The sequence below is a fragment of the Sciurus vulgaris genome (genome assembly GCF_902686455.1).
Source record: "Sciurus vulgaris genome assembly, chromosome: 14".
NCBI classification, from domain to species: Eukaryota; Metazoa; Chordata; class Mammalia; order Rodentia; family Sciuridae; genus Sciurus; species Sciurus vulgaris.
In genome coordinates this window covers 20,920,595-20,933,061 of record NC_136475.1, presented here as the reverse complement: position 1 = coordinate 20,933,061, position 12,467 = coordinate 20,920,595, and the positions used below count along the sequence as shown (strand labels likewise).

Sequence of the window (12,467 nt, the reverse complement as noted above, 5' to 3'; positions counted from 1 at the left end):
AAACTAGTACCAGATTTTTAAGTTATATAAGCTAGCCACATTTTACATACCACAAAAATAAATTCTGACAAACATTCACTAGCTTCAAGCGTATTGGTAAGAAACACATGGACATACCTGTTTTTAACCAGTCTCACATCAATAGACATCAAAGTGTTTGACATATGTATTTCCATTAATGGTAGGCACAATTCTATGAATATTAAATTCACAAATTATTTGTTTTTTATAATTGTGATTAGGAAACTGAAAAATAACAGGAATGTAGAGTTCAGTAGCTGAAAACGCTACACTTACTGCACACAATCACATGTGAGAAGGAATGCTACCAGTAGTTCCCCCGCTTGGGAATGACTTTTTGAAAATTTAAAATATTATTTTACCAGAAAATTGTACCTTTGGTGTGAAGAGCAAGTTAATGATGTACTGACAATTTCTGAAGTCCTATTAAATTATAGATTTTGTGCATAGTTACTAATATATGCTTTAAGAGATTAATACTGACCATTCAATAGAATCTTCAGAAGGTTCTGAAGTGTACTACTATAGTTGCCATAGTTGCCATGTCTATGAAATTTAAGATTCCTCAATGGGAAGTTGTAGCTTATTCTTACATAAGACAGGTAATGTATAGATTCAGACTATATTTTTCACTCTCAAGGAACTATTTTCAATGACAAAAAATTACATTTTTTTTCCACCCACATGTGTGAATGAAAGTGCTTCTCAAAAAGTACATGGTCCATTTCCCAAATCCTAAAACAAAAGTGAAGGCACACAAATGGATAATCATTTATATACTTTATGTGACTAGTTTTTTAAATCCATCTTTAAACAGGTTCAACTGCCATCTACAGAGAGGTGTGACAAATTTGTTATAAATTTCTATGACTTGAAAAATTAGAGATCTAAGAACTTAAATGCTGAGGCTCTGTGCAATGCACACATGGATTCACTCACTCTGCAAGCTTATTTTCTCTCCTCTATCTTGTAGGCTGTAGCAACTTAACTTTCAACATCTGGAGAATAAAGACTAAGGGAAAAGGACTTGGTCAAATTTATCCCCCAAGAAAGTTTCTAATCTTGTTATGAGACAACTTAATATTCATGTGAGTTAAATTTTGAAGTAATTATAAAGCCATTTACTCTTACACAAATGTATGAAATGTAATTAAGAATCATACTTAAACAAGTCGTTAATTTTAATGAATGATATTTTCCACTTATATACAAAGGAATTCAATAGCAGCATTTAAATATGGAAATCGTTTCATCTCCTCTCTTTTCCTTTTATAAAGTGCCATTTTTAACTGGACAGATTTAACACCCAGCTTTTCAGTAACTACACTATAGCTCTTTGAATATATTCAAAAAACGGTAGGAAAACTGATTTTGTTTTAAACATTTGTAAAATGTTGCTACAAAGCATAGAAATTATGAATGTATTAGTAAAATAAAAGTTTCTTACCCAAGAATCGTTAAGTTGATTTAATAATTACTTCACAGAAGCATTGGTTCACTAATATTTATGCCTCCCCCCCAACTGTCTAATCCAGAAATGGTTTCTGCCTAAGCACCATTAGAGTTATACCAAGCAAAAGAGAACCAATCATCATATGATTCCAGAAAACAAATCCTAACAAATTTAGACTTCAGAATAGGACAAGTTAGAGTCAATCAGAAAGAGAGGCAATATTTTATTTAAACATACATAGGCTGCTGAGTGTTCTCCTTAGACAACAATGTGTAGTTATTAATAATGTACCATAACACTGAGTGCAGTGGAGTTAAGATAGGTGGAAACCAGAGTACAGATTAACTTAAAAGTGATGGTTGCTTAATTCTTAGTGATAAGAATTGAAATTGCTTTTAAAACAATAACTAACCTGCTACTTGCAATACAAATAGGATACCAACAGGATTCCCATTTTACTCACATTACTCTCTAGTTAGTACTTTCGCATCTCAGCTCTGACCTTACCTTCAGTAGTACCTTAAAAAGCAAACGCAATTATTAAAACTACAGAGCAGCATGTAGTTTTGTTCACACTTAAAATAATACTACCAGTTTCATTAAATATGCATTTTTGTTGCTCTTGAGAGAGTAACCACTTAGAAAAACAGATACTAAAAAAGTGCAACATTGTTTACTTTGCATGGTATCCGTTAAAGCAAAGGAACTCAGTCATGAATTCTGTGCCCCTAGTTACATTTCTAGTCCTCAGAAACACGGACCACAGGTCAGAGGGGTGGAATGGGAAGAGGCAGAGGTCAATGTATGGTCAATCACTTAAAAAAGAAATCCACTTCCTCCAGAAAGCTAGCCGGAGGGGAATTCCTTCGTTACCCATCACAATCCCTCAAAAAGAGTGAGACAATCTTTTCTGGTCTCCTTTCCGTACTCACACCTAGTATTCTATCCAAAAGACAAATAAACCTTAGCATTTCTAAAAAAAAATATTTTTACCCAAACACATTGGACTTCGGTCTCAATTTGAACGAGGATGAGTGGCCTTTAAGAGATCGTTCCTCCTCCTCCTCCCCTTCCTCCAGTGGCTGCTCTGGGTCCCTGAAAGTGGGTGTGGTGTGGATGATTTGGGTTCGGAAGCGGATTTTGTTGAGTCTGGGTTTTATCCGCCCGCTAGAGCTGCTCGAGGCTTTGCGACTGGGATCCTTTGCTTTGCCTCCAGCCCATCCTTCAGCCAAGTGGTGATGGTGATGATGGTGGTGGTGATGATCCCCCCCATCCTCTAAGACATGAGAGAGTTTATAGGTGATAAGGTGTGAGGGGAGCACCTTCGAAAGCCTCCAACGTCCACCCCCGCTACCGGCAGCGCTCTCCCCATCATCCTCATCCAGGGCTCCCACCAGGTTTTTGATCTCCTCGGCGATGCTCTGACTGAGGTACTGGGAGGCCTTTTTCCCGCTGTAGTCCCTGATGTCCACATCTGCGTCGTAGGCCCCCACAAGTAACTTCACCACCTCCACGTGTCCGTGCATAGCGGCCAAGTGCAGGGCGGTGTAGCCCGCACTTGTCCTGGCGTTGATGTTCACTGGCAGCTGGTGTTTGTTGGCGAAGTTGACCAGCATGGCCAGGAGCTCTTGCCTGCCATGCTTGGCTGCCCAGTGCAGGCAGGTGAAGCCGGTGATGAAGTCTCGCTTGGACAGTAGGCCAGGCTCGCAGGTAAGCAGACCTTCTAGGCTGTCCCACTTGCCATCCGAGGCCGAAAGCATCCAGGCATGCTCCAGAGGGTCCAGGGTCACTGAGCCCCCGCCGCTGCTCTCCTCCTCTGCGGACGATGAAGCAACCGACGCGCTATCCGAGTCGCCCGCGCCTCTGCCGCGACCTCCCGCGGAGGAGCTTCCAGGGCTGCTGCCCCCAGGACACACGCTCCTCTTCAGTTGCGGGGAGCTGCCCATCACCAGGTCCCGGAAGTTCTGGCGGGCAGATCTCGGGGTGGTGGGCCCTCCAAGGGAGCTGCTGGGGTCCGCCTCCTCGCAACCGTGGGGTGGAGGATCCAGGTCCTCGCTGGGCCCCGGAGGAGGCATCTGGGACAGGGCCTGGACGCCGCGCCTGGAGTTCTTCCTCCGGGCCCCGCCGTTCAGAGGCGGCCCTAGAGAGGCAGCCGGGGGCTCCTCATCGCTTGGCTCACGGCCCTGCTGCGGAGGCGCCTCAGGGTCCGCCGCCTCGGGGTCCTCTGCCTTTGGGCGCGGGCCGCTTTCCCCGGACCCGGTCGGGTGGCCTGGGGCCTCTGGCTCGGCGGTCACCTCGATGAGAGGCGGGCCCCCGGGGGGCGCGGCCTCCGGCGGCGCGGACCCGGAGCAGAACCTCTTCTTGAGGTAAACATACTTGGCGCCATCGGCGGGATCTGTACGCACAGTGGCCACCGCGTTGACCAGCTCCTTAAAGCGGGCACGGGCGCGGGCCCGCTGCTCCGGCTCGCCGCCCAGGGCGCCCCTAAAGTGCTCCACCAGCTCGGCATGCCGGGCTCGGCCCCCATGGTCCGCGAGGAAGCATAGCACGGCCTCGGGGCCCAGCTCTGCCGGCCCCTCCATCCGCCGCCACTTTGTTTCTTCACCGGCTGGCGGCTCAGCCGGGCCCCATAGCAGCGCGGTCGGAGATCCTGGAACCTGGAGAGCTCCCACGACTCCAGCTCAGGCTTCTGCAGTCAGACTCCGACACCGCCTTGCCGGGGCCGCGCCCGGGCGGACACGCCCCCTCCAGCCCCGCCCTGCGTGTTCGCCCCGCCCTTAGGACCGCCCATTTCCTGTCTCCGCCGGGGGCTGCAATCTCTGCTCCCGCCGGCTGCCGCCGGCCCCGCCCACTTCCGGTCTATGTGTGAGGGCCCACAGTCGCTGTTCCCGCCTGCTGCCTGTATTGTCCGGACGTTTTTCCTCACGTCTACTTGCTCATGTCCCAACTTTTCTTCGTTCACATTCCCTCCCGCACCTACTTTCCGTCCTCTAAAACGTTGAGGGGCCCTCGGGTGAGAGGCTCGCCAGGCGCGCGGGAAACGTTTGGCGTGGTCAATGGCGCGTCCCCGCGGCCGAATGGGCTTGGCCACGCCCCGCCCTGAGCCCAGCAGTAGAGGCCACCCCGCCCGTTGGGCGGCCCCGGCCGCGCGCGGTCCCTACCCATCCTGAGTCCGGCGGGTTGTTCCCCGCTAGTCACGCCCAACCTGACCCGCCTTTCCTTCGCTGCGGCCGGGACGCGCTCCTGGGCCGAGGCTGAAACTGCGGCTTAGCTGCCCTTCAGCCTGGAGCCATGGCCGTCTCGGAAGAGTCGCAGCACCTGGTGAGTTCGCCACCCTGCACCCTCCGCCTAGGACCCCGGGGACCCGCGCCCCAGCGGTACCTCCTCGGCCCCTGCCTTCCAGGCCGCCCCTGGTCGGCGGGGATTGTGATCCTCACTCCTCCCTGGGCGCGGCCGGTCGCCCGCGGAGAGCCGGGTCTGCTCGCTGACCCCCTACTCGCTGGGCGCAGGGCCGAGCGGCCGGGAGTTGGGGAAAGTTCTTTTTGCTTGACTTCCCGATCTTTGCCAAAACGGGAGAGTTACATTCACAACTGTCTGCTGGTGCATCACTTTGCTAACGGTTTTCGAGCGCGCGGTGCAGATTAATACTACCCTAGTAAGCTTGCAGAGTTGTGTGCACGCCGGGACTGCTCGCTGAGTCGAGGCCGCCTCCCGCGGCTTTCCAAAAGCCGACCCTGCTTTCCAGGTTGTCTCCATTAGAAGTTGAACCTTTTCGTTTTCCCGCCTTGGCACCCTTGGCGCATTAGAAGAACACGGTTTATGCCTTTCAAATCACTTTTGAATATTTATCTGGCTTGCTAGTAAGCCAGTAGTTCTTCAAAGTGGTCACAGCTATTTTTAACACAATGTGTGATTTGCTTTTGTGATTCTCATCCTCTTAGGAGTGTACATGGAGTTCCAGAGACTATATGGAGGGCTAATGGGATATGTCTTTGCATACGTTCGTTTGTTTTTATAGAGCTTGGACAAGGGTTCTGCTCTCGGTTCAGCCCAGGTCTCTTTCCACTCTATCACGTAGTTTTAAAAGTCTTCAGTTTTTCTCTCTGTACTGTTTCGTTACCCTTGCCGTTTGCTCACGTGAGTCAGGAAAATATCAAGGGCCCCAGGTGAATAAGGTGTGTGTGTTTATAAACTGATCCCTAATCTTCAGTATCAAGCCATACTTGAAGAGAAGAGAGCACCTTAGTTAATGTTGGCTTTCTTGTCTAATTCCGGCACTTAATCTTGCTCTGAAGCTGTTTTCTAATTAAACTTTTTATTTTGAGATCATTGTAGATTCACATCCAGTTGTAAGAAATAATATAGTGAGAGCCCTGTACCCTTTATGCAGTTTTCTCAATATGTGGCAAAATGGAATACAACCTGAAATATTGACTGATAAAGTGAAGATAGAGGCCCTTTCCCTCACCAGAGTCTTTCATGTTACTCTTTTTATTAATCACACCCACTTCATTCCCTGTCCCACCTCCTCTTTAATCCCTCTTAATCAGTAATTTGTTATTCAACTCCATAGATTTTCATCTCAAAACTTATGTAGTTACTGAGTAAGTAATCTTTTGGGATGGGATTTTTCACTCAGCAAAGTTCTCTGGAGATTCATCCAAGTTGTTTCAAGTATCAGTAGTTATGAATGTACCACACTTTGAAGGACATCTAGCTTGTATCCAGTTTGGGGCTATTGTGAATAAAGCTGATAGAAACATCTCTATAATTAATAATGTAATATAACAAACGTAAAATTTTTTATTCTTTTTAAATGTACATAACAGCAGTGTGTATTTTGACATATAAATACATGGAGTATAATTTTTTCTAATTAGGATCCCATTCTTCTGGTTGTATCTGATGTGGAGTTTCGCTGGTGGTGTATTCAAATATGAGCATTAGGAAAGTTATGTCCCATTCATTCTATTGTCTTTCCTATTTCTACCCTCCTTCTTTCCTTCCTTCCCTTCATTCTCTTTTGTCTAATCCACTGAACTTCTACCCCTGCCCCTTGTTGTATATTAGCATGTGCATATCAGATATCAGAGAGAACAGTCTACCTTTGGTTTTTTGGGATTGGCTTTAGTTCTCCAATGCTCATTTATGCAGTTTCTGGGTTATGTGATAATTGCACCTTTAATAAGAAACTACCAAATTGTTTTCCTAGAATGGTTGTACCATACTTACCAGCAATACAAGATCTAGTTTGTTCACATCCTTGTCAGCATTTAGTGTTGACCTCATTTTTAGCCATTCCAGTAGGTATGTAGTGATGCTGTGGTTTTCAGTTGCATTTCCCTAATGTCTAATGATGTTGGACATAGTTGGTATTTCCTTTTTTGTGTAATGTTTCTTCATTTTTTTCTTTTAATTTTCTAATTAAATCTTTTTTTTTTTTTTTTTTTTTTTTTGCTCTTGAGGGATTTTTTTTTTAATGTACCATAGATACGTGTCCTTTTTCAGATGTGTAGTTCGCAAATGCTTTCTCATTCTGTACTTTTGTCTTTTCATCCTCTTAATAGGATCTTTTGTGAAGCTAGAATTTAAAAATTTTATGAGGTTCATTTTATCAATTTCTCCTTTTATGGATTTGTGCTCTTTGGTGTCAGGTTTAAGAACTTTTTGCCTAACCCTAGATCCTGAAGTTTTTTTTTTCCTTAAAAGTTTCATAGTTTACAATTTACATTTAATTCCATATCCATTTTGAGTTAATTTTTCTTCGAGATGTCAGACTTCAGTCAAGAGCCCATTTTTGATTTAGGGATGACCCCTTTGGCCAGCACTATTTGTTGAAAAAGCTCTCATTCCTTTATTGAATTGTTGCACTTTTGTCAAAAGCCAGTTGAACATACTTACCTGAGTCTCTTTTTGGGTTCTGCCAACTCATACAGCATTGATTCTTTGTAACAGTGTAAGTGTTCAAATAAGGTAAATGATTCCTCTTTATTTAAAAAAAAAAACAACAATTAGCTCTTTTATTTCTTAGCCTTTCTTTGTAAGTTTTAGAATCATTTTGTGTATATCTAAAGAGACTTATTGGAATTTTCTTAAGAATTACATTATTTATATCTGTTTATCAGTTTACTGAGAATTGATATCTTTACTATTTAATCTTCTACCTTATAAACACAGTATTTCTTGTCATTTCTTTGTATGTACTTTGATTTCTTTCATTATGCAGTTTTCAGCATACAGTCATGCATGTTTTGTTAGTTATACCTTCATGCCTGAGTATTTAATTTTTTAAGGAATTGTAGATGATCATTGCTTTCAAATTATATCTACATATTCCTTTGTAACAGACATATAGTTGATTTTTGTATGTTTATCTTGTATCATGTAACCTTGCTAAATTCATTTGTTTTAGGATTTGGGATTCCTTGAGGTTTTCTTTGTGAGTAATCATGTCATTTGCAAATAGGGACAGTTTTATTTCTTCCTTTCCAGTGTTTTTACCATTTGCTTTCACCCTTATTGTGCTGGCTGGATTCTAGCTCTTTGGTGCTTCTTTCTTTCTTTTCTATTCTTTTTTTTTTTTTCTTTTTTCTTTTTTTCAAGCATTTCTTTTAGTAATGGTGGTGAAAGTAGACCATTCTCCTTGCCTTGTTTCTTGGGGAGAAAGCATTCAGTCTTTTTATCATAGCTGTGAGTTTGTTGTAGATGCCCTTTACTGACTTCATGTGGGATATTGGTCTATAGGTTTTATGTACTGTCGCTGAGGTAATACTAGCTTCATAAAATGGATTGGAAAATATTCTGTCCCCTGAAAGAGATTGTGTAGAATTGGTGTTAATTCTTTAAATATTTGGTAGGATTCTTCAATGGAACCATCTTGGCCTGGAGATTTCTTTTTTGAGTGTTTTAATTTTATAAAATCAAGTTAACTTTAATAGTTACCAGGCTATTCATATTATTTCACATTGGGAAAGTTGTGGTAGTTTGTGGGTTTTTAAGGAACAGAGGCATTCCTTCCAGTTTTCAAATTTATGAATACAGTTGAATGTAGTATTGCCTTAGTATCCTTTGTTGTCTTCAGGATCTATAGTGCTAATCCGTATTTTAGTCCAAATGTCAATTCAGTCCAGTGTCAGTCCAAATTTATGTCAATTCTGATACCAGTTTGTCAGTTTTATTGATCTTTTTAAAGAACTGGCTCGTTTTATTTATTTATTTAAATTTTTCTATCTTCAGTATAAATGATATGTGATCTTTTCTTTCTTTGGAAGCATTCTTCTTTCCTTGCTTGGGGTTTATTTTACTCCTTTTCTTGGTTCTTCAGGTTCTTATATTATTAATTTGAGACTTTTCTGACGTATTCATTTAGTGGTATGAATTTTCCTCACAGCAATGCTTTAGCTATGTGCCTCAGAAGTAAAAGTTTTATGTTCACTTTCATTCTACTTTTGTTTTTTAATAGAGCTCTTATGTTGTCATATAGTTTTTTTCTTTTCTATGTAATATCAGTGTGTTTTAATCATACATTGTGGGTTCATTGTGACATTCACATGCACATAACCTAATTTGCTCCAATTCAGTCCATAAAACTTGCCCTTTCCTATCTCCCTTCTCTCCTCTTTTTCTTCCTTCCATCGTCCTCCTTCTTGTTTACAAACATATTTTTTCTTTTGGTGCTTTATAATCATACATAAAGGTGAGATTCATTCTGGTATATTTATACTTGTGTATAGCATAATTTGGTCAATTTTATTCCCCAGTTCTTCTCCTTTCCTTCCCTTACTCCCCCCTACCCCATGATCCTTTACCTGTACTGTATTGATTTCTCTACTGTTTTCATGAGATCCCCCTTTTTGTTTCTTTTTTTTTTAGTTTTCGCATATGAGAGAAAACACTGAACCTTTGAATTTCTGAGTCTGGCTTATTTCACTTAGCATGATATTCTCTAGTTCCATCCATTTACCAGCAAATAACAATTTCATTCTTCCTGATGGCTGAGTAGAACTCTACTGTGTATATATACACCACATTTTGTCTATTCATCTGTTGACAGACACCTGTTCTGGTTCTATAACTTGGCTGTTGTGAATTGCAGTACTATAAACATTATGAACATTGGAATGCGTGTATCACAATACTCTGCTGATTTTAGTTCTTTGGATAAACATTGAATGTAATAGCTGGATCATATGGTGGTTATATTCCTAGTCATTTGAGGAATCTCCATGCTGATTTTCACAGTGAAAATGTGAGACTGCAATTATATGTTATATATATTAGCTGGCTAGGTATTTTAGGCAGGAAGACGACTGTTTCAGATTCTGTCCACACAGTCGACCTTAAAAGAACACAAGAAGCCTTTCAGTTGTATTTACCAATCTTAAAATTATGACTTTAAAAAATTTTAACTTTTGCTTTTAAAATGTGAAAGAGAACTTTAGTCATTATTTTCATATTCTTTGAATATAATTTTACCTTTTTAGTTGTCCAATAATCTTTGCAAAAGTTAACATATTCAACCTATTTTTTTATGAAATTGTCTTATTATCTTATTTCTTATTCATTTTTCTATGAGTTTGTCCTTTGTGACTTTAACTATGTCTCTGTGGTAATTGAATGTGACCATATACTGATGCTGAAGTTCAGGGTGGCAAGTACTTTACTTGTGTTATTGCATTTTATAATTTTTTTCCCATTGAGTACTGTTATCTCTTCTTCCCCCACCTTTATTTATTTATTTATTTATTTTTGGATGAGAGTCAACTTTCTCAAATTTGAACAAAATATCTCTTGTTTGGTTCTTATTGTCATTGTACCTCCTAGCCCCAGGCCCTTATACATGGTGTTGCTAATTATTTAGTGCTCCAGCATTTTGCATCTGTTGTCACCAGGAGTAGTTAATTCTAACAGCTCTTTAAAGCCATACATTTATACTGATGTCATGTTAGCTCTTTTCTGTTGTGACATAAGTCATTGAGATCTTTTCTAGGGACTCTCTGTTTGGTAGAAGATAGGCTTTTTCTTGTATAGTAACAGAGATTCTGTTGTATAGGAAAGAATTATAATTTAGTTTCTGCATCACTCTGAGGGCCAAAAGAACCTAACACTACATTGTAATTTGAACAATCAGAGAAAGTATTTTAATTTTGTTTTGTATTTGCATATTTCCTATGTATTTTTATTTTTGTTTACTCCAAAACCACATATATTATATTAATCATTTAGTTTATCCTCAGATTTTTTTAGCTACTGCTTTCCCATTTATTGGTTAGATCATCTTTTAGTATGAAGATTTTGTTGCTGTTATGGTTTGGATATGAGGGGCCCTCCAGGCCAGCTTCTATTCATGCAGGAATATTCAAAGGGGAAATGCTTAGATTATGAGAGCTTTAATCTTATCAGTCCATACTAATTTTAAATGGCTAGGTGGTAACTATTGACAGGTGGGGTGTGACTGGAGAAGGTGGGTGGGTCACTGGGAGCGTACCCTGGAAGAATGCATCTTTCCTGTGGTCCCTTTCCCTATTCTCTTTTTCTCCCTCTCTCTCTAACTCTGCCATTAGCTGACCAGGTTTCCTTTACTGGGCCCTTGCTCCGTGGTGTGCTGTCTTACCTTGGACCTGGAGCAATGTAGTCAGCCAACTGTGGACTGAGCCTCTGAAACCGTGCACCCCAAATAATCTTTATGCCTCTAAGTCAGTCTCATCTGGTGTTTTGGTCACAACAACATAAAGGCCAAATAAAACGTTACATTTCTTTGAGTTAACTTTTTCATTGAAGTATAATCTACATAGAGTAAAATCTACCTGTTTTAGTATAAAGTCTAGTGAGGGTTTGTTTTTGGTTGGTTGTTCTTTTTACCATGCCAGGCATCAAATGAGGGCCTCACACATGCTAGGTAAGTGCTTTGCCACTGGACTACATCTCTAGCTTGGAGTTTTGTGAGTTGTAATGAATGCATACATTTGTGTAACCATAGTCAGGCTACTAGTTCCATCACCCCACCCTAGAAGTTCCCCTTTTCTCAGCCTCTCTTGCCACTATTCTCTGACAGCAATTGACCAGTTTCTCTGTCTCTCATTGTGTTATGTGTATGGTATTATTGTAGCCTTTGAACTTACTGCTTTGCTAAATGTAATGCTTTTAAGATTAGTTCATGTTGTTGCACATTCGTTTTTGTTGCTGAGTAGTATTCCATTCTGTGAATGTGCCCATACCACTGTTGAGCTTACTTTTTCCACTAAGTGTTTGGGGTTGTTTCCAGTTTGGGGCAATTATAAATGAAGCTACTGTACATATTCACTTATACATTTTATGTGAATATGTTTTCATTTTTCTTGAGTATCTAGAAGTGGGATCCTTGAGTAGCATGCTAGTGAATGTTTAACTTAATAAGAAACTACCAAACTGTTTTCTAAAATGGATGTATCATTTTGCATTCCCACCAGTAATGAAAGAGTTCTTGTTCCGTGTCCTTGTCAGTACTTGATATTGTCAGACTTTTTGTTTTGTTTTTAAGCCACTCTTATAAGAGTATAGTGCTATCTCATTGAAGTTTCAGTTTGCATTTTACAAGTGACTGAAGATGTTGAATATTTTATCATGTGTTTTTTTGACATCATTGGTGACATGTCTATTCCAACCTTTCCAATTTTTAATTGGATTGTTCACTAATTATTAAATTATATGAATTTTAAAAAAAATATTTTCTATAAATCGTTTATGACACAAATGAATTACAAGGGTTTTATATTAATCCACTGTTGAAAGCATAATTGAAGATGATTTTTTTTCTCATTCTGTAGGCTTTCTTTTTATGATCTTGTTTTCTTTGCTATATCACATCATTTTCTAAAATGGCTACTCTTTCTCCTTTTGAGTTGCATTTGAACCTTTGTTGAAAATTTCTCCTCAATACTCTGCACCCCATCACATCATTTTCTTCCCTTTATAGCACTTACACACTTTGTTTTCTTATTTGCCTGCCTCTCCT

General features: G+C 40.8%; 2 protein-coding genes across 2 annotated transcripts in view; one reads left to right on the top strand and one right to left on the bottom strand.

Annotated features, from left to right (window-relative positions):
* Positions 1-984: 984 nt before the first annotated feature.
* On the bottom strand, positions 985-4,198 carry SOWAHC (sosondowah ankyrin repeat domain family member C). Its single transcript, XM_079111204.1, has one exon. The coding sequence runs from the start codon at positions 4,054-4,056 to the stop codon at positions 2,464-2,466; it is 1,593 nt and encodes a 530-aa protein (XP_078967330.1). The 5' UTR covers positions 4,057-4,198; the 3' UTR covers positions 985-2,463.
* Positions 4,199-4,630: 432 nt separating this feature from the next.
* Positions 4,631-12,467, top strand: part of SEPTIN10 (septin 10) — a 53,766-nt gene continuing 45,929 nt past the window's right edge. Inside the window, 1 exon segment of the mRNA XM_079111220.1 lies at positions 4,631-4,795. Within this exon segment, the coding sequence (XP_078967346.1) occupies positions 4,766-4,795 (30 nt within the window). The 5' untranslated portion in view covers positions 4,631-4,765.

What these genes read in the sequence shown, in the direction of transcription:
- SOWAHC (XM_079111204.1), bottom strand. Translation starts at nt 4,056, where the DNA reads ATGGAGGGGCCGGCAGAGCTGGGCCCCGAGGCCGTGCTATGCTTCCTC.